The 22,573-nt window shown below is 39.8% G+C and overlaps 1 protein-coding gene and 1 pseudogene across 5 annotated transcripts in view; both read right to left on the bottom strand.

Annotated features, from left to right (window-relative positions):
- Positions 1 to 3,029, bottom strand: LOC122221942 (annotated as a pseudogene).
- Positions 1 to 22,573, bottom strand: part of APH1B (aph-1 homolog B, gamma-secretase subunit) — a 140,212-nt gene that overhangs the window by 111,933 nt on the left and 5,706 nt on the right. For all 5 annotated transcript variants that reach the window (XM_042941803.1, XM_042941805.1, XM_042941802.1 and 2 more), the window contains exons 3-4: positions 20,799 to 20,869; positions 19,310 to 19,432 (exon numbers count right to left, since the gene is read on the bottom strand). In XM_042941803.1, the coding sequence (XP_042797737.1) occupies positions 19,310 to 19,432; positions 20,799 to 20,869 (194 nt within the window). The remainder of the gene's footprint in view (positions 1 to 19,309; positions 19,433 to 20,798; positions 20,870 to 22,573) is intronic.

Here is a 22,573-nt window from a genome sequence, read left to right on the forward strand (position 1 = left end):
CTCAGCCGAAGTTGGATGCTCAACCTACTGAGCCACCCAGGCGCCCCTGGAAAGCAACATTTCTGAAAGAGGCGCCAGGTCTGCAGTAGCTTCTCATCAGAATGTGAACCTGTTAAACCTGTTAAACCTAAAGTCAGCTTGGACCTGGCTTTCAAGGAGTATCTCTGAGGAACGCAATAAAACTAGTGTGGTATCTAATCAACTCTTTCCAAATTAGCCTTTTGCACCATCCTCAATTAAATGGAGTACATTCAGTTTACACAAGTCTCACTAAAGTGGAATTGCTCCTGTGTTCTTTCCTTTTTAAAAAGGCCAATGGAAGAATAAAAACATTAAAAATTACAACAATTATCTAAGATTCTTCTTAGGCAACCAAAACTGAATTTGATCCCAGATTTTTCTGTGGAAAAGAATGTGTTTCCTGTGCCCTGAAAATATTATTTAAGATGAACCAATTCCGCATATTCTGAAAGGTTTTTTTGGGGGGAAGAGGGGGATTGGCAGAGCCATCTGAGGCTTTATTTGGGAAAAAACTCTTGAATTGGCTTTTAGCTGGGGACATGGGCAAGAGGGGGGTACCCAGGGTGGTGGACTCCCTCTAAGGGTAGGCCAAGAACTGAGGTGAGGCTTAGGTGGGCCTCCCATTCCCAACGCTCCCCTGCACAGCTCCTTCCCCCACAGGCTCTACGGCAGCCACGGGAGCGGGGAGGTTGGGAGGGACCACAGTGGTTGTTCACTTGGACAGGACGTCAGACGACTGGGACACCAGCTTCCCATCACGGGTCTCGATCTTCTTCACCACCACAGCCTTGGAGGAGCTGACATGGCCAGAGGAAGCAGAGCTCTGGCCAGAGCTGAAGCCGGACTGGAAGGCATAGCTGACGCCAGGGCTCATGTGGCCCCTGTAGGCTGAGACCAGCCCACCCAAGTAGCTGGTGGGAGGTCTTAGTGTGGATGCTCATGTTCTGCATCCCAGACTCCAGCCTGCTTTCCTCACCCTCCAGCAGCTTGCAGTAGGTGGTGATCTTGATGTCCAGGGCCAGCTTGATGTTCATGAGCTCCTGGTACTCCTGCAGCTACCGGGCCATGTCCTGCTTGGCTCGCTGCAGAGCGGCCTCCAGCTCGGCCACCTTAGCATTGGGGTCCTTCACGGCCAGCTCCCCACGCTGCTTGGTATCAGCTATGGTGGCCTCCAGGGAAGCCCTCTGGTTTTTCAGGCCCTCAATCTCAGCCTGGCGTCAGTGTTCTGGTTCATCTTGGAAATCTCCGTCTTTGGGAGATGGAGGTCATCCCCATGCTTCCCGGCCAATGTCTGCAGCTGCTAGTACTTGATCTGGTACATGGTCTCAGCCTCAGCCTGGCTGCTGTTGGCGATCTCCTCATACTGGGCCTTGACCTTGGCAATGATGCCATCCAGATCCAGGGAGTGGCTGCTGCCCATGGACAGCACCACAGTCGTGTCCGAGATCTGGGACTGCAGCTCACGGATCTCCTCTTTGTACAGCTGCCTTAAGAAGTTGATCTCATCAGTCAGCCCTTCCAAGCGGGACTCCAGCTCCACCTAGTTCATGTAAGCTTCATCCACATCCTTCTTGATGAGGACAGATTCATTCTCCATGTCTGCACGTTCTTTGATCTCCTCATATTTATTGAAGTCCTCCACCAGGCCCTGCATGTTGCCAAGCTCCACCTCCAGCTTCAGCTTCTCCTGGCCTAGGGTTTCCAGCTGCCGCCGAAGGTTGTCGATGTAACTCTCGAACGTGTTGTCCATGTTGCTGCGAGAGGTTTTCTGATGCTGCAAGAGGTTCCACTTGGTCTCCAGAATTTTGTTCTGCTGCTCCAGATGCCGCACCTTGTCGACGAAGGAGGCAAACCTGTTGTTGAGGGTCTTGATCTGCTCCTTCCCCTGGCTGTGCATGGCCTGGATGTTGGGGTCCACCTCCAGCTTAAGAGGGTTCAGCAGGCTCTGGTTCACTGAGACAGCCGTGATGCCCCCCATACTCCCGGGCCTGCCGTAGCCCCCAACTACACTCATGCTGCTGCCCAGGCCACGCTGGAAGCTGCTGCCGCTTTCCACCCAGGACAGGGCAGAGCTGATGCGGGAGCCAGGCGCATGAGTGAAGGAGAGGCTGCTGAAAGCCCAGGGGCCGGAGGAGGACACGTTGTAGGACTTCTGGGTCACCCTGATAGACATGGTGGAGGCCAGTGTGGAAATTGGAGTGGAGGCAGGTAGGCTGAACCTGCCTGAGGTTCGAGAAGGAGCCAAGAAGCTGCTTCTAGGGTCTATTCTGAAAGTTTTAATATGAAGAAAAAAAAGCATATCGATTTCCCCTTTCAGCCACATAAAAAGATACCATTAACACCCACCAGTCTGGCAAAAATTCAAGTCTGACAATTCGCTTTCACATTGATGATAGGAAAACAATCTAGCATTACCTAGTAAAATTGAAAGTATGTGCTCTCTATTTCACTCCAACAATTCCACAGTTAGATATATACTCTGAAGCAGTTAGTTCTTGGATCAATAGATCATTAGTACCTGAGACGTTGTTAGAAATGCACATTCTTGGGACTTACCCCAGACTTCCTGAATCAATGAGCCTTGCAACCTGTGTTTAAACAGCCCTTCAGGTGGTTCTGATGTATGCTCAAATGTGAGAACCACTACCCTGGAAAACTCTAATATATGTGCACCAAGTGACATATACAAGAATATTTATACTATCATTGTTTATATTAACAAAAAATTTCCATCATTACCAGAATGGATAAACTGTGGTGTATTCACACAATGGAATACTATATGCTCTATAATATAAATGATCTCAATAATATAATGCTAGTGGGGACAAAAGTATATTGTAGGACACCAACCACTATTTATACAAAGTTAAAAACATCTAAAAACTATATTAAAAGGACAAAACTGTTATACATTAAAAGGATATAATTGTTGTGATTAGAAGAAGGCAAGTTTTAATTTTTTTTTAATGTTTGTTTACTTTACAGAGAGGGACAGAGACAGAGCATGAGCGGGGGAGGGGCAGAGAGAGAGTGAGACAGATCCAAAGTAGGCTCCAGGCTCTGAGCTGTCAGCATAGAGCCTGACGCAGGGATTGAACCCACAAGCTGTGAGATCACGACCTAAGCCTAAGTCGGGAGCTTAACCAAGTGAGCCATCTAGGCTCCCCTAGAAGGCAAGTTTTTATATATAATGACATCATTTAGTGAAACGATGACAAATACTTTAAAGTAGAGGAGGAGTTTTAAAATATGTACCTTTGGGATGATGGCAACATTTCACCACATCCAAATCTTACTTTTACTTAAGATCTAGCTTGATGCCATCTCCTTGGTGAATTCTTTAGGACACCTAATCTTCATTTTTAAAAAACACTGAGCACACATTTACTTAGCACCTGGATAGTCTGGCCTAAAGATTCTGTATAGGAGCTCAGGAGTCACACAATCCTGAGATGGAATGCGAGCTCCACAATATGGCTTTGGCCAGATTATTTAACCTCCCTCCCCTTCTGTTTCCTTTATTTCAGAAATGGGGCCAATAATACCTCATAGGGCTGTTCCAGGGAAGAACAGTGCTTTAATATAAACCACAGCTTTTCAATAAATGATACTACCATCTGCCAACGTCTCCAGGTTCAAAGATGAGTAGGGCAGAGCCTTTAATGAGTTATACTGTCATATGGGAAAGAAAGCGAGGCAAAGCAGCAAGTGGTTACCACATTTATCCAAGTTTCCTAGGTACTGGGCTATGTTTTAAAATGCACTCTTCTTCATTCTTGGACATTTATTTCTTCCTCTGACCTGGTATTACTTTTACATTTGTCTTCTTCCTCCCCATACTTATTCAATGTCCATTATGGGCAGGCACTGTTCCAGGCACCGGGGCTATCACGGTGCACAAAACACAATCCCATGGGACTCTGCCTCATCCTTTCAGTTTCCTGTTTTATTAACAGTATCCAAAGGGGACCTCTCGGACATTTGTGAAAACACTGCATATGCTTACCAGACTGCTTATTTACTCGGCTGGCATTAATTTCTGGCTGGCTTCCATGTCATCACAAGACTTTCCTATTACAATGTGCTCTTTAGAATACTGCGATTCATTGTTTATTCCCTCTGCAACTGGTTAGAGGTCCAAGAGAAATGGAGACCTGAGTATCCTGCCATGTACATGTAGCTAGAGGTACATACATACTATGTTGACGCTTGTCTCTAGTAAAGAGAATTCCAACTAGAGGATTTGCTACTCTAGGATATTATCTTTTCATTAGTAAAACTTTCTCATTTCATGTTCCTAACTATAAAATTCAACAATTCCTTCAATGAATCTAACCCTAAGTGTGCTTTGTTCTAATATTCTTAAAAATAGAAAAAAAAACTTCTCTAACTTAATCATATAAATTTCACAACTTCTTTATAATACAGACTGATAAAAGGAAGTTCTGGGGCGCCTGGGTGGCTCAGTCGGTTGAGTGGCCGACTTCAGCTCAGGTCATGATCTCGCGGTCCGTGAGTTCGAGCCCCGCGTCGGGCTCTGGGCTGATGGCTCGGAGCCTGGAGCCTGCTTCCGATTCTGTGTCTCCCTCTCTCTCTGCCCCTCCCCCGTTCATGCTCTGTCTCTCTCTGTCTCAAAAATAAATAAAACGTTAAAAAAAAAAAAAAAAAAAAAAAGGAAGTTCTATAATTTCTAGTGTTTTGGAACATTAATCAGAAACCTGATTAACATTCTAACGAATTTTGTACATCTGTTTGTGAAACTGTAGCTGCTAGTTTGATAATGGACTTCCTCTTCCAAATATCTTTTAAGTCAAATTCCCTTGGTAAAGAATGTTTTAATCTAACCCATTTTTAAGCAAAATATTTCAGTGTTATCTTTAAGAGGCCACATTTACTATTTGGCTCTTTTGTTCTTCCTGAATATACTCTAAATGTTTCAGCACACAGATTCACAAATATCCTCATTTTCATGCTTGTCCCTCTCTCCCTTATTCCTGTATCTACTTTTCTGTCCCTGCAAAGATAGCAGCTTAAAATAGCGACTGATTCTAATACTAGATCCTACCAGCACAGACACTGCTATCATCTGGCTTCCCTCGACAACTTCAGAGTATCTCCAACTATGCCAGAAAGAGCCAAAGGCTGTTGCTGGGTGGTGGCAGCAACAGGCAGAGGAGGACTTAGCAAAGCCAAGGGTTAGCCTCAACTGCCTAGAGACAGAATGTAGTTACTAATGAGCTTCTGGCTTCCTTCTCTAAGTAAGAAAAGAGTCTGGGGCGTCAAGGTTCTGTGAAGTGAGGGACTGTTCTCCATCCCTCTTGGTTGCAGAAACTCTCTGAATTCTTGAGCAATCTCCATTGACCTAGCCAAAGTAGAAGTCAAGCCACAGAACTAAATATTTTTGAAAATGCTTTTCCTATAAGAGTGATTTAACTTAAAATTTAGCGTTAAAAAACATGACATTCCTGTGACCTAATTATAATAATATAGAAATATATACATTGATCAAATAACATTCTCCAAGATTTAAAAAAGACATATTGAAAACTATCTTATATTACATAGCAATAAGAAAGGGGTAGTACTATCCCTTAATACAGATCATAAAAGAGATGTTCTGAAAGCAATCTGAATTAACTACTGGTGTTTAAACAGCATTTATCATTTCATATTTACGAAAATGCTTCTGAAATATTCTCATGAACTGAACAGACTGTCAAAGATATGATTTTGTTTAAAGTCTCCCTAACAAATGTTAAAAAATGATGAAATCCTCTCTTCAGATTAGTTCATCAGAGTGGGGAGTCAGCATTGGGAAACTTCTTACATGTTTTACGAACTAATCTCTGTGCAATGAAAAAGTAAATCCCACAGGGTCCACTTCAAATCCAGTCTAGAAGCTTACTTCATTAAAGCAGTCACGGTGGGAAAGTTTCTTCTCCAACTGAACCCAAATCTGCCTTCTAACTCAGTGATTCACAAGTGAGGCAATTTTGCCCCCAGAGAGCATTTGTCAATATCTGTAGACATTTTTGGGTGCCACAACTGGGGGCGGGGTACTTTTGGCATTTAGTAGACAGAGGCCAGGGATGCTGTTGAACACCCTACAATACACAAGACTGCCCTCCATCTCCCGCTAACGAAGAATTATCTGACCCCAAATGTCAATAGTGCCATTAAGAAACTCTGCTCCAAAGGCTGCTTGTTGATCCTAGGAAGGCTTTTTGAAGAAGAATGAGTCAACTCTTTTATTTCCCATATGTAGCACACTTAAAAAAAACTGAAACTCTACTACTCAGCTATTGTCACAAAAATGCTGGATAACTATGCCAAAAGTTATTGGCTACAGCTGCCACTGGGAGCATGAGTGGCCTAAGGCAGTGTTCATGGGAACCTAGGGTACAACTCCCTAATGGGAAACCCATCCTCTGGCAGTGGGCCGGGAGTGTGGGTTCTCGGGATTCTACTGCTTTGTATTAATGCTGTGTTGGCTTTACGACATTAACTAGGGCCTTTCCATGTTTGTCTCTGGCCTGGAATAGTTTCAGCACCATCAGATTTACCTTTTTTTTTTTTAAGTTGTTTGTTTGTTTGTTTATTTATTTATTTTGAGAGAGACAGAGAGTGAGCAAGCAGGGAAAGGGCAGAGAAAGAGACAGAATCCCAAGCAGGCTCCACACTGTCAGCGCAGAGCCCAACATGGGGTTTGAGCTCACAAACCATGAGATCACGACCTGAGCCTAAATCAAGAGTCAGACGCTTAACTGACTGAGCCACTTAGGCATCCCAAGATTTACCTTTAAGTGTTTGCTCCAAACCAGCTCTCAAACCGTTCATTCCTAATGCTATATATAAACCAAAACTAAGCACAAAAGAACTTGGATGGATATTTAAATGAAAGTTGGAGATAAAATGTGTAGTTGGCCAAAAGAACTTGGATGGAGATTTCAATGAAAGTTGGAGGTAAGATGTGTAGCTGGACTGGATGTGAGTTATAAGAAAAAAGGAAAAATTGTGCCAAGAAAGGAATTGTGCCAAGGTTTTTGCCTGAGCAAGAGGAAGGATGGAAGGGCATCAATTGAAATGAGGAAGACTTCTTAAGAACATCACTTTAAAGATGTTGTTGCACTGTTTTCTGTCCTCCAGAATTACTGATGAGAAGTCAGATTTTCAAATCATTGTTCCATTCAATGTAAGAAGAAAAAAATCCCCCAAAGATGGAAAATCAACATCTGAAACTGGGAATTCAATCTCAAGATTGATATATTCAAGTAAAGGGGCACCTGGGTGGCTCAGTCTAAGCATCTGACTTCGGTTCAGATCATGATCTCGCCGTTTCCGAGTTCAAGCCCCGTATCAGGGTCTGTGCTGACAGCTCAGAGCCTGGAGCCTGTTTCAGATTCTGTGTCTCCCTCTCCCTCTCTGTACCTGCCCACTCACGCTCACTCACTCTCTCTCTCTCAAAAATAAAAAACATTAAAAAGTTGAAAAAAATATTCAATATTCAAAGTTAATATTTGAGTAAACCTTTGTAAATCAAAATCTTTGTATATCAAAATATTTTTTGATATTTTGATGAAATAAAATATATCTTCTTTGGTGAAGAACTGCAGAATAATGAAAAAGCTGATAAAATCAAATAGACCTATCCCTTAAAATAAACCTCAAGGTTGATTAATTCCTTAAAAAAGAACCACAAAGATTTCTAAACATTTATGCATAAAATACAAAAAGTCTGGTTCCAGGAAATTTGGCTAAGACTTGCTCCAGTAATAGCACTCAGAGTACTGAGGAAAACCTCAGAGTACACCAGTGAAACATATTACAATATGAAAGATTTCCCCAGAAATGATGCAATGCAACGGCCCTGATGTGAACATTCTAGTTCTCTTTAGAAGAACCATGGAGAGGCAGGGGAGCAAACTGGCACCACTGATCCCAGAAGTGAAGAGCATCCTTGGTGACGAGAAGTAGGCACAGAACAGATCAGCAAATGCCAGGACTCCCAGAACATGCTCCCAACACAGCAACGGAGCTCACAGGATCACGCTGAGGTGACTGAGAAAGGCCAGACTGGTCAATAAAGCTGGAAACAGGGTGGGTTCCCCCCATCCCTTTCAAACTTGTAAATAGTGAGGTAGTGGAAAAAATATATGTCCCTATGGGACTGAAGGAAAAAAAGATACTATATCAGATGATATTCCAAAAATGTTACTTTTATCCAGTGCAAATCATCTGCAGAGTAATATCCTGCTCATCACTGCTATGAAAAAATTCTCTGGGAATTTCTCTAGGAAGAAAAAGAAACTAAACACAAAAACACCAAAAATTAAAGGCAGTAGTGGATGAAGAAAATAAGGACTTATTCACATGCAAAGAAGAAGAAACATGGCCTGAAGAAAAATCAGCAGAAGCCAGTAGACTGCCTGAGCCGCATAGGGGTCAGCAGGGGCCAGCCACTCAGCCATGTGACAGAAAAGACATCAGTGTCCCAGAAAGTAGCCTGGAACATATCTGAAAGAGCCACCAAGTCTTAGAGCCACAGCCTGCGTCGTTCTTTTCAGCCAAACTGTGAAGCAGCCTCCTGAGCTGCCTGTTTGCACAGTGCCTGAAGACGGTTGTCGGTGCTCTGCATCCATGATAACGTATCACAAGCTGCTAGTCTCTAACAAGCCAAGGACATTCCAACAGTAGAGTTTCCCATTCTCTGTTACATGGACAGCTTGAAGGAAAGACTATTATGCTACTGATATAATGAAAACATAACGAAAAAATATATGTGATGACAACACTGATGACATATTACTGCATCACAAGCAGTGGCAGATAGCTCTGATAATTTATTCTAAGAAATTGAGATTCTAATACATTCAGAAAAGAGTAGGAATTGCAGATTAATCTCCATTGTTAAAAACTTTCTCTGTATCATTAATAGATGTTAATCTATTAGTCTACCACTTTGTAATTGGTAAGACAGTCATTTGAGATAATGTTGCTTACAAAGAGCTTTCATTTAAAAGTCTAAACACCTGGGGCATCCGGGTGGCTGAGTTGGTTAAGCGTCTGACTTCAGATCAGGTCATGATCTCACAGTTTATGAGTTTGAGCCCCACATCGGGCTCTGTGCTGACAGCTCGGAACCTGGAGCCTGCTTCAGATTTGTGTCTACCTCTCTCTGCTCCTCCCCTGTTCACGCTCTCTCTCTCTCTCAAAAATAAACAAACATTAACAAAAATAATAAAAGTCTAAACATATAACAAACTGACATATTATAAGGATTATACTTAAAATATTATAGGAAAAAAAGGAAACTCACTGGGTTATAAGAGTCATGTTCATTGGTCTAAAGGTCTCACTGACTGTGCTCTGGCTGATTAAGGTTGGGCTCAGCCGGGCAGCACTGCTACAGGCTGCTACAGCTGCATGCAAGTCTATGCGGGACACGTTCTCATGGCACATGACCAGAGTCCAAAGAGGCAGGCCCAACCATAAAGTGCTTTTTTGGCCTCTGACTTACCTTACATCCATTAATTAACCAACTCACGTCACATTACTGCGTGTAACCTCAAGCGCAGAGAAGTACATCCTGGCCACGACAGGCCATGCAAGGATGTGGATGCGTAATTCTATAACGGGAATGACAAATTGGGACAAATATCGAATCTCCTGTGTTCCTCTTACTTTTATTTTCCTTCAGGCTCAACATTCCTCTTCCTTCAATCAGTCCCCATTGGACACAGCTTCTAGGTCTTTCACCATACTCACAATGTTCTTCTGTACCAATTTTAGTTCTTTAGTATTCCTGTTAAATCACAATGCTCAGAACTGAACATGATGACCTGACCTGTGCTGATTTCTCCTAGTGAGTGGGTACAATGTTTAAGACCTTACCTAGATAGGAGCACTGCCAAGAAAATATAAATGAAATGATTTGGGGAAGTTTTAAAAATAAAATATTAGCTGCCCTTCTTACTGAGTACAAGTTAAAGACATTTTTCTTCTAAAGCATGAGACACAATTCAGAGTAATAAACCCAGATTCCACATAAACTAGAGAAATTATCCTCCAAATCCTGTTTTTTAATTTCAAGAACCAAATTCTCTACCTTGATAAGAACGACTTTCCTACCTTTATGCCATTTTACAGTTTATTCAATTATTTACTCTCTAAATTAATTTCATTTAATTCAGTACAACTCGGAGCTAGGCATCATTTTTGTTCTTCTTGAAATATGAGGAAATTTTGTTTGGGGGATGGGAGGGGGGAAGGGCGGGTGATGGGTACTGAGGAGGGCACCTGTTGGGATGAGCACTGGGTGTTGTATGGAAACCAATTAGACAATAAATTTCATATTTATTTATTTTTTTTTAATTTTTTTTTTAAATGTTTATTTATTTTTGAGACAGAGAGAGACAGAGCATGAACGGGGGAGGGGCAGAGAGAGAGGGAGACACAGAACCGGAAACAGGCTCCAGGCTTTGAGCCATCAGCCCAGAGCCCGACGCGGGGCTCGAACTCACGGACCGTGAGATCGTGACCTGAGCTGAAGTCGGACGCTTAACCAACTGAGCCACCCAGGCGCCCCATAAATTTCATATTTAAAATAAATAAATAAAAGCCAAATATAAAAGAAAAAAAAAAGAAAGATGAGGAAATTGAGGGTTAGACAGAAGTCTAGTACTTCCTTTACCCAATGAACAACGTCTTTCTTACCTCCAGGACAGTAGGGAAAAGACCTCTTCCCTCCACCTAGTACATTCTTCCCTGACAACCTCCTTCTTTTGCCTGCCTAGCTATTATTCATCTTTCAGTTTCTACTCAAATAGCACTTTCTCCATAAGCTGTGCCCAGCTTTCATTTTTTCCATCAATATTTGAGAAATAAAGGACTCCACGAGGTGCTGGTGTGAACAAAACAGATACAGTCCTTGTGCTTAAAAGGCTTTGCATCCAGCTGGAGAGAAAGACATAAATAACTACACACTTGACCACTTAATAACAACTGCAGAAAGTACTAAAAAGGCAAGCACAAGGTCAACTGAGCATGGGTCAGGGCTTGACTTTTGTGTGCTCATGGCTCTTCCTCATCATAACATTTATCACACTTTACTATAATCAGCTGTTTGTCTTCATCCCCCACTAAGAGTGGAAGGCACAGACACCAATTAAGCTGTATTTTCATAGCTTGGTATAACTTCTGTTTGATAAAAATACTTAATATTCCTGTGTGGAATGAGTGATTAAATGATCGAATGGACTTGCCCAAAATACTAAATTAATGAGCCAGAAAAAGACTTGAACTTAGGACTCCAATTTCCATATTTTTGCCTCTATACAGCATTACTAAGATGGTAATGACTCTAATAAAATTTAATGCTCGCCTGCTACACAACTATAAATAAAAATAATTAACTTAGAAATACATATCATTTATAAACTATGCCTACTTGTAACACAAAAATTTATGTACAGACAGGTATTATATACAGTGTATCTCTGACACTAACATAGTGACCCCATAGGCCCTATTCTGATTACTACTTAGGCATGTGTAATGACATATGTTAAACTAACATATAAACTTACAGATTTAACTAACAAATTAAAAATGAGCTCATGGCAGGGTGCCTGCGTGGCTCAGTCAGTTAAAAAACTGACTCTTGGTTTTGGCTCAGGTCATGATCTCATGTTCGTGGGACTGAGCTCCATGCTCAGTGCGGAGCCCGTTGGGGATTCTCTCTCTCCCTCTGTCTCTGCCCATCTCCCACTCGCACATGTTCTCATTCTCTTTCAAAAATAAATAAACTTAAAAAAAATGAGCTTATACCTAAATAAGTGGTTACAATAGCAATTATAAATAACATATACAACAAACACAAAATATATACAAATCTGAGGTTATTATTTTATTTTATTTTTTTTTTAATTTTTTTTTTTTTAACATTTATTTATTTTTGAGACAGAGAGAGACAGAGCATGAATGGGGGAGGGTCAGAGAGAGGGTGACACAGAATCTGAAACAGGCTCCAGGCTCTGAGCTGTCAGCACAGAGCCCAACGCGGGGCTCGAACTCACGGACCATGAGATCATGACCTGAGCGAAGTCAGACGCTTAAGCCACCCAGGCGCCCCTGAGGTTATTATTTTAAAATGCAAAGAATTATCCCTAGGTATTTTATGCTTCTTGGTGCAATTGTGAATGGGATCAGTTTCTTCATTTGTCTTTCTGTTGCTTCATTATTAGTGTATAAGAATGCAACTGATTTCTGTACATTGATTTTGTATCCTGCAACTTTGCTAAATTCATGTATCAGTTCTAGCAGACTTGTGGTGGAGTCTATCTGGAAAACAGTGTGGAGGTTCCCCAAAAAATTAAAAATAGACCTGCCCTATGACCCAGCAATAGCACTGCTAGGAATTTACCCAAGGGATACAGGAGTACTGATGCATAGGGGTACTTGTACCCCAATGTTTATAGCAGCACTCTCAACAATAGCCAAATTATGGAAAGGGCCTAAATGTCCATCAGCTGATGAATGGATAAAAAAAATTGTGGTTTATATACACAATGGAGTACTACATGGCAATGAGAAAGAATGAAATATGGCCCTTTGTAGCAACATGGATGGAACTGGAGAGTGTTATTATGCTAAGTGAAACAAGCCATACAGAGAAAGACAGATACCATATGGTTTCACTCTTATGTGGATCCTGAGAAACTTAACAGAAACCCATGGGGGAGGGGAAGGAAAAAAAAAAAAGAGGTTAGAGTGGAAGAGAGCCAAAGCATAAGAGACTCTTAAAAACTGAGAACAAACTGAGGGTTGATGGGGGGTGGGAGGGAGGGGAGGGTGGGTGATGGGTATTGAGGAGGGCACCTTTTGGGATGAGCACTGGGTGTTGTATGGAAACCAATTTGACAATAAACTTCATATATTGAAAAAAAATGCAATGAAAATGTCTTCAATGAATAATTCAGAGTTTATGTTCCAAATAATTATGCTATAACAAATAAGAAACTCTTGCATATAATAAAATGACAGCTGTTCTTTATTTCTATAGGTCATATTCACAGCATGGTCAACCTGCCATCCTAACAGCCAGAGACATTAAAATACTTCATTTTCTTTGGAATATTGCATTTTCTCTTGCATTTATAGAAATTGCAAATACAATCCCCAAACTGCTAGCACATCTTTCTTTCACTTTCTTCCAAAAGAATCATCTTCAGCTAGTCTTATGAAAGGGAATTAGCACCATCTAGCGAAAGAAGCTGGCAGAAAAAGAAATTCCATTAGGAGAATGCTACGTGAACCAAACTGCTTAGGTAGCAGTATAATAGGCCAATTTCAGAAAATACAGAAAAGCGTAGCAGTAATACTCCCTCCTGATTATGTTTTGTTCATTTATACTAGACTCTAACAGACTTTAGCTATTAACATTACATTTATTCTAAAAACCTAATGTTCATTATAATTCCTTTAAAAAACTGCCGGAAATGCTGTAATTATGGAATGCTTACGATGAAGAAAATTAGATTTGTTGGAGATGCCTCTAAATAAGTCCAACCCATGAACTTGTAGCCAGATGTAATGGGCCCTGACTTAATCCCTGGAAAGAAGAGACCTTAGCAAGTCATGCATTTTTGTATAAAGAAGATCAGTTTGGTGGCTGCCTGCATATAGGACAGATTCATATGAAATGTGTGCTGAGGAAAGACTAAGCAGTTGGGAGTTGATGGTAGTAATCTAGACAGGAGATACCAAGGCCTGGACTAAAATGAAGAACAAGAGTCTACTGGGTTTGGGGATCACTAAAACAGTCAGGATGACTAAATTACCTCAGCAGCTTAATTTGTTTTTATTTAAATTTCAGTTAACATACAGTGCAATCATAGTTTCAGGAGAATTCAGGGATTCATCACTTACATACAACACCGAATGCTCATCACAAGTGCCCTCCTTAGTACCCATCACCCATCTAGCCCATCTCCCACCCACCTCTCAGGCAACCCTCAGTTTGTTCTCTATTGTTAAGAGTCCTTTGTGGTTTGTTTCCCTCTCTCCTCTCTTTTCCTCCTTCCCATATGCTCATCTGTTTTGTTTATTAAATTCCACATATGAGTGAAATATATGGTATTTGTCTTTCTCTAACTTATTTCGCTTAGCACAATACATTCTAGCTCCACCCACATTGCTGCAAATGGCAAGATTTCATTCTTTTTGATGGCTGAGTAATATTCCTCTGTGTAAGGAATGTGGGCTCTCTCCATAGTTTGGCTATTGTTGTTAATGCTGCTATAACACTGGGGTGCATGTGCTACATTCAATCTGTATTTTTATATCCTTTGAGTAAATACCTAGTAGTGTGATTGCTGGATTGTAGGGTAGTTCTATTTTTAGTTTTTTGAGGAATCTCCATACCTGTGGCAGTTTTTAAAATTTGGGCATACCTTCCAATATCTGGTTCTACTGCTACCTTAAATTGTATTAAAACAGTTATTCCTTTTTTTTTTTTTTTTTTTTAGTCTCATTTTCTCTGCCAGAGGGTAAGATCCTTGAGGACAGAAATTCCTTTAGTATAAGATGTTAAATATTTTTTTTAATCTTTATTTATTTTGAGGGGGGAGGGGCAGAAAGAGGAGAGAGAGAATCCCAAACAGGCTCTGTGCTGTCAATGCAAAGCCCAATACGGGGCTCATTCCACGAACCATGAGATCATGACCTGAGCTGAAACCAAGAATTCAACACTTAACCAACAGAGCCATCCAGGCACCCCATAAGACGTTAAATAATTTTTAATTAATAGAACGTGTTTATGGGGGACACTTATTTTAATGATATAACTTGTGGAAAAAAAAATACAATGGAATTTTCTTAAAACTATTTTTAAAAGATTCTTCTTGAACATTTAAGATAAATTTTATATTATGTACATTATCAACTCTAAATGTATGATCATGGCAGCATGACGACAATTTTTACCTGGTGGATGAAAAAGCAATTTGAAATGAGGTGGTCCTTTTATACTGTATCTTTGAATAAAAAGGTCAACTCATCTCAACAAGATACTACGAAATCAAATCGAGTAGTACATTAAAAGATTTATTCACCACAATCAACTGGGATTTATTCCTGGGCTGCAAGCGTGGCTCAATATTTGCAAACCAATGTGATACATCACATTAATAAAAGGATAAGAACCATATGATCTATCTTCTCAACAGATGCAGAAAAAGCATGTGACAAAATATAGCATCCATTCTTGATAAAAACCCTCAACAAGGTAGGGATATACGGAACATATGTCAACATCATAAGATCATATACAAAAAACCCACAGCTAATATCCTCAACGGGGAAAAACTGAGAGTTTTTCCTCTATGGTCATGAATAAGACAGGGATGTCCACTTTCACCAACACTATTTAACATAGTATTGGAAGTCTTAGCCTCAGCCAAAAGAAATGAAAGGCATCCAAATTGGCAAGGAAGAAGCCAAACTTGCAGATGACTTGATACTCTGTAGAAATCCTGAAAGATCCTACCAAAAAACTGCTACAACTAATAAATGAATTCAGCAAAGTTGCAGATATAACATCCACGTACAGAAATCTGTTGCATTTCTATACACCAACAATGAAGCAGCAGAAAAAGATATCAAAGAAACAATCCCATTTGCAGTTGCACCAAAAACCATAAGATAACTAAGAATAAACTAACCAAAGAGGTAAAGTATCTGTACTCTGTAAACTATAGAACACTTATGAAAGAAACTGAAGAGAATACAAAGAAATGGAAAAACATTCCATGCTTATGGATCGGAAGAACAAACATTTTTAAAATGTCTATACTACACCAAAACAATCTACACATTAAATGCAATCCCTATCAAAATACCACAAGCATTTTTCAGAGCTTGAACAAACAATCCTAAAATTTGTATGGAACCACAAAGACCCTGAATAGCCAAAGTAATCCTGAAAAAGAAAAGCAAAGCTGGAGGCATCACGATTTTGGACTTCAAGCTATGCTACAAAGCTGTAGTCATCAAGACAGCATGGCACTGGCACAAAAACACACACACACAGATCAGTGGAACAGAAGAGAAAACCCAGAAATGGACCACAACTATATGGGCAATTAATCTTCAACAAAGCAGGAAATAATATCCAATGGAGAAAAGACAGTCTCTTCAACAAATAATGTTGCAAAAACTAGACAGCAACATGAAGAATGAAACTGGACCAGTTTCTTATACCATACACAAAAATTCAAAACGGATAAAAGACCTACATGTAAGACAGGAAACCATCAAAACCCTAGAGGAGAACACAGGCAACAACCCCTCTGACCCACTTTTTATGAGACATGTCATCCGAGGCAAGGGAAACAAAAGCAAAAATGAACTATTGGGACCTCATCAAGATAAAAAGCTTCTGCACAGCCAAGGAAACAATCAAAACTAAAAGGCAACCAACGCAATAGGAAAGGATAGATATTTGCAAATGACATATCTGATAAAGGGTTAGTATCCAAAATCTATAAAGAACTTATCAAATTCAGTATTCAAAGAACAAATAATCCAGTTAAGAAATGGGCAGAGGGGCGCCTGGGTGGCGCAGTCGGTTAAGCGTCCGACTTCAGCCAGGTCACGATCTCGCGGTCCGTGAGTTCGAGCCCCGCGTCAGGCTCTGGGCTGATGGCTCGGAGCCTGGAGCCTGTTTCCGATTCTGTGTCTCCCTCTCTCTCTGCCCCTCCCCCGTTCATGCTCTGTCTCTCTCTGTCCCAAAAATAAATAAAAAAACGTTGAAAAAAAAAAAAAAAAAAAAAAAAAAAAAAGAAATGGGCAGAAGACATGAATAGACATTTTTCCAAAGAAGGCAGCCAGATGGCTAACAAACACATGAAAAGATGCTCAACATTACTCACCATCAGGGAAATACAAATCAAAACCATGATGAGATACCACCTCACACTCGTGAGAATGGCTAAAATTAACAATACAAGAAACAACAGATATTGATGAGAATGTGGAGAAAGGGGAACGAACCTTCCAGCACCGTTGGTAGGAATGCAAACTGTTGCAGCCACTCTGGAAAACAGTGTGGAGGTTCCTCAAAAAATTAACAATAGATCTACCCTATGACCCAGCAATAGCACTGCTAGGAATTTACCCAAGGGATACAAGAGTGCTGATGCATAGGGGAACTTGTACCCCAATGTTTATAGCAGCACTTTCAACAACAGCCAAATTATGGAAAGAGCCTAAATGTCCATCAACTGATGAATGGATAAAGAAATTGTGGTTTATATACACAATGGAATACTACTTGGCAATGAGAAAGGATGAAATATGGCCTTTTGTAGCAATGTGGAAGGAAATGGAGAGTGTTATGCTAAGTGAAATAAGTCACACAGAGAAAGATACCATATGTTTTCACTCTTATGTGGATCCTGAGAAACTTGACAGAAGACCATGGGGGAGAGGAAGAAAAAAAAAAAAGTTAGAGAGGGAGAGAGCCAAACCATAAGAGACTCTTAAAAACTGAGAATAAACTAAGCGTTGATGGGGAGTGGGAGGGAAGGGAAAGTGGGTGATGGGCATTGAGGAGGGCACCTTTTGGGATGAGCACTGGGTGTTCTGGGTATGGAAACCAAGCTAACAATAAATTTCATAAAAAATAATTCTGATTCAAAAGCACACATGCACCCCAATGTTCATAGCAGCGCTATCAACAACAGCCAAACTGTGTAAACAGGCCAAATGTTCATCGGCTGATAAATGGATAAAGAAAATGTGGTATGTATATACAATGGAATATAACTGAGCCATCGGAAGGAATGAAATCTTGCCATTTGCAACAATATGGATGGAGCTAGAATGTATTATGCTTAGTGAAAAAAGAGAAGGACAATTAGCTCGCTCATATGTGGAATTTAAGAAAAAAACAGATGAACAAATGGAAGGGGGAAAAATAAAAGAAAAAAGAGAGACGGGAACAAACCATAAGAGACTCTTAATGATAGAGACAAAATTGAGTGTTGATGGATGGAGGTGGGTGAGGGATGAGCTAGATGGGTGACTGGTACTAAGGAGGGCACTTGTTGTGATGAGCACTGGGTGTTGTATGTAAGTGGTGAATCACTGAACTCTACTCCTGGAACCAATACTGCACTTTATGTTAACTAACTGAAATTTAAATAAAAATTTGAAAAGCAATAAAAAAAAAAAAGGTCAACTTCTCTACTATCATTTTTTCCTCTCAATTTCTTTTTTCAAAGAATGTCGTATGATTTATTTTTAAATATTCAGAAGCAGGAAAACTATTAATTTCTTTTCAGATACATACATGAACGTAAAACTTTCATGTTTTACCTTCAAAACAATATACGTATATAAGTTAAAAAAAAAAAACAAAAAACCCTACCTTTCAAACCCGGTTAACCTAGGGAATTAATAACACAAAGTCAAGGCAATAGTTACCTGTGGGGAAGAAACAATGAAAAACAAGGGATTCTAAGGTCCTATTAGTGTTCTAGTTCTTAAGGAAAAGGGAAGATTTGTTGTTAGTCTCTAAATGATACGGGTATGTTTAAATATACATTGTAGACACATAAACATCACATTAAACAACCATTTTCCCTCTCAATTTCAAAATCCAGTTATACTGCCTATCCCAAAAAGGGGCCAAGATGACTAATTAAAGACTACTGCTTATACTGAAAATAAATACAAAGTAATAAAAATCAAAAAGCATATATCCTATAAAAATTCACTTACGATATATCAACTACACAGCAACATTATTAGTACACACACAAAAAAATAAATTTTATGTATGCTAAATTCCACCCTAAAATCCTAAATACCCTAACCAAATTTTTATTTTCCTAGGTCCTTTACTTCTTTTTTTTTTTTTTTTAATGTTTGTTTATTTTTGAGAGAAAGAGAGAGCACACACACATGTGAGTGGAGGAGGGGCAAAGAGAGAGGGAGACACAGAATGTGAAGCAGGCTCCAGGCTCCTGTGCTATCAACACAGAGCCCGATGCAGGGCTTGAACCCACCAACTGTGAAATCATGATCTAAGCCAAAGTCAGACACTTAACTGACTGAGCCACCCAGGCGCCCCTCCTAGGTCCTTTCCTTCTGATGTCTAACAGTATTTTGCCTTTAAAAGGTATCACATAAATTTATATTCACTTGAATTCCTAAGCCAGGTAACTTCAATAAGGATGATCATTTAGACCAGAAGACTTGACATTCACAACTGGTAGGCACATACCTGAATTTAGGAAGAACTGAGGAGAGTCTCCATGAATGCCCACTGTGCCTGGTCCCAAGGAGTCAGAAAGGGTATTTACAAAGGAAAATACTCCACTCATGATTCCAAAACCCAAGCCAGAAACTAAAGAGGAAGAAACACACTGTTAGACCCTTTTTATGTTATGATTTCTCTTCAAATAAAATTTCCAAGGATTAGAGAATATTATTTTTTAAAGGAGAAAAAGGACACATGCTATTGGAGAAGCTGTGGAGAAAGCTGGTTCAGAAAAGATGAGTGCTTGGCTAAATGATAAACAGAGCAAGAATGGTGTAAAAGGAAGGGAAATAAACAGTGGAATGTAGCAGAGAAATGAAAAGGAGAGAAAAAGATCTAGAAAGGCACAGAAGCAATAGGCAAGGCAGAGAAAGACACTATGCTGAAGTTCTGGCTTTGGTTTATGTTAACAGTCTGTAGAACTAATTCTCAACCTTGACCACACATTACAAACATCTGTGCAACTTTTAAAATTGAACAGATCTCTTCCCTTTCCTCATGGCAACTCTATTTAATTATTCCAGAGTGGGTTTTAAACATGAATATATTTTAATGCCTCCCCAGTAACACTAGTGTGCAGCCAGGGTTGGGAACTGGGAGCTTAGGACAAGAGAATCAACACGGATAAACTATGTACAGATTCCTCCTAACTCTGCCTCCTACCATTCGTGGGAGGGGGAGGCTAAGGAAAGCTGGAGGTAGGTCTTTGAAGATGAAAAGGTCAAAAACTAAGAGGTCAGAATGTTGAGCTGTCATTACTTTATCAATATCATTTTTAAAACAGTGTCTAGATTTGGTCTGCCAGGCATAGAGTAAGGGAGTTAATACTTCTCTTGTTTTGGTTAATGTTTCACACCTTAAAGTCTATAACTGTATTCATCTTTGCACACCTATGTCATAATGTATATAGTCAGCTCTCCAAAAATTAATAAGGTAAAATTAAATAAAGCTAAATAAAATGAAAAAAAAAAAAAAAAAGTCTGAGGGTTCAAAACTGGAACTGATCTTGAGGGATGACTGGATTATAGAAAGTAATTCCTGGGTCAAACAAAGGTGATTCAACTTAGGGACCTAGATCCAGTCTTTAAAACATAATTCTGAAAGAAGACTATACAAGGGTATTAATTATTTAATATGAAAAGTCTTCCTAGTATAGCCAAAATCATGGTAACCATCCAGAGAAGAGAAACATCACTTAAAAACTGTTAGGGTGTATACATATTAGAAACCCAAGTTTCAAATCTAGTTAATACTTAATGGACACACAGATCACCTGTATAATTATTTTTCTTTATATAATGGTCCTGAAAAGCTAGAAAAAGACACAATGTACACCAACAGGCCAAGGCAGTGATAAAATACTATTTAAAATCTACAAAGACATGAAAGTAAAAATGGCTCTTATGCCAGGCATGGTTTTTTCTCTTGACGACAACATGCAGTTCCAACTTACCATAGGCCAGCAATCGCATAGAGGGTGCTGTCTCATCTGGGTTTATACTCCTCAAACCCTCATTGGCTTTTCTAAAATAAAACCATACAGACAATTTTTTAAAAGGAAAATAGCATATCAGGAAAATACACAAGATATTTCAAAACCTAGATGCTTATTGAGGTTTCTAATCAGGTTATACTCTAAATCTAAAATCCATTTAAACGAAACCCAGAAAATTTTCAATTAACTTAAATCAATCGAAATTTACAACCAACATTTTGCCTTTTATCTTTCATGTAGAAGAGAAAAAAATAAGAAAAATGTAAGTAAACGAGCCATCAAGGATTGGGTTTAGTAAGAAAAAAAGTATGGTTCTGACTACTTTCTGAGCTCAATAAATATTTAATTCAATATCCTATGGCATCTATCACTCTGAATTGTTTTCTCTTTCAAAAGTACTATATCTTCAATCCCAGTTTAGTGGTACTTTATACTATCTCCTGCCTGGGTTATAGTTATGTTGCTACCCTCCCTTCTACCTTCCACTTCATAGGACCTAAATTACACTCATCCTCCAAAGTCTCACTTACTCAGCAGTGTCTCAAAGAAACCACCTTTGCCAGTGACTGGTAATTGCTATTATCTCCTTACCCCTTTTTTTTAATGCTTATTTTTGAGAGACAGTGTGAGTGGGGGAGGGGCAGAGAGAGAGGAAGACAGATAATCTGAAGCAGGGTCCAGCTGTCAGCACAAAGCCCTACATGGGGTTTGAACTCACGAACCGTGAGATAATGCCTTGAGCCAAAGTTAGACACTCCACTCACTGAGCCACTCAGTGAGGGATCTAGGTCCCTAAGGTGCTCTACTTTCTTATTCTTAAATCCTAGAATACCCATGGTCTGAACTCTTATATGAGTACTTAACCTGGTCTTCGGATGATAAAAGTATTGAACATATTTGTTTCATATCCCAATCAGGCTTCAGATAAGAAATAATCAGAGGAGAATAAAATGCTGCGCTCAGAAAAGGAGATAAATGAATACCTAAGTGAAACATTAAAATATTGCTCAATGTGAAATGATCTTCAGAGTGATCATATCTGTGCTGTGAACAATTCAGAAACTTACCATGAGTCCCTGCTCCCATGCAGATGTATGTAGGAATGCAAGATGTGGCTGGTCTGTTCCACTACTGTCACTATTACTAACATTTGTTGGCTAGAAACTCTGCAACAATGATCCTGACTCCAAGGATATCTACATTATATTTATTATAAAGTATATTTGTTAAAGCAATAAAGAAACTGAACGTTTTAGACTGATTTCTTAGCAAATGCGGAAACAAAATGAGTTGGGTTAACTCTAAAAACAGAAAATTTAAATTAACCAAAACATACTTATATTCTGGGCATTGTATTAATTTAAATTTCAAGGTACACATATTCAGTACAGCTGGCTTATTCATTACATAAGTATAAATATCACGGATTTCTTTAAATTAAGGCAATGCGGGGACGCCTGGGTGGCTCAGTCGATTAAGCGTCTGACTTCAGCTCAGGTCATGATCTCACGGATTGTGAGTTCAAGCCCCGTGTTGGGCTCTTTTGCTGACAGCTCAGAGCCTGGAGCCTGCTTCGATTCTGTGTCTCCCTCTCTCTCTGCCCCTTGCCTGCTCACACTCTGTCTCTCTCTCTAATATAAATAAACATAAAAAAAAATTTTTTTTTAAAAAGTAAATTAAGGCAATGCAGAATTCAACCAAAATAGGAATAAGCATAATGAAAAAGGCCTTTT

Source organism: Panthera leo, chromosome B3, assembly GCF_018350215.1.
Source record: "Panthera leo isolate Ple1 chromosome B3, P.leo_Ple1_pat1.1, whole genome shotgun sequence".
In the NCBI taxonomy this organism is placed as follows: domain Eukaryota; kingdom Metazoa; phylum Chordata; class Mammalia; order Carnivora; family Felidae; genus Panthera; species Panthera leo.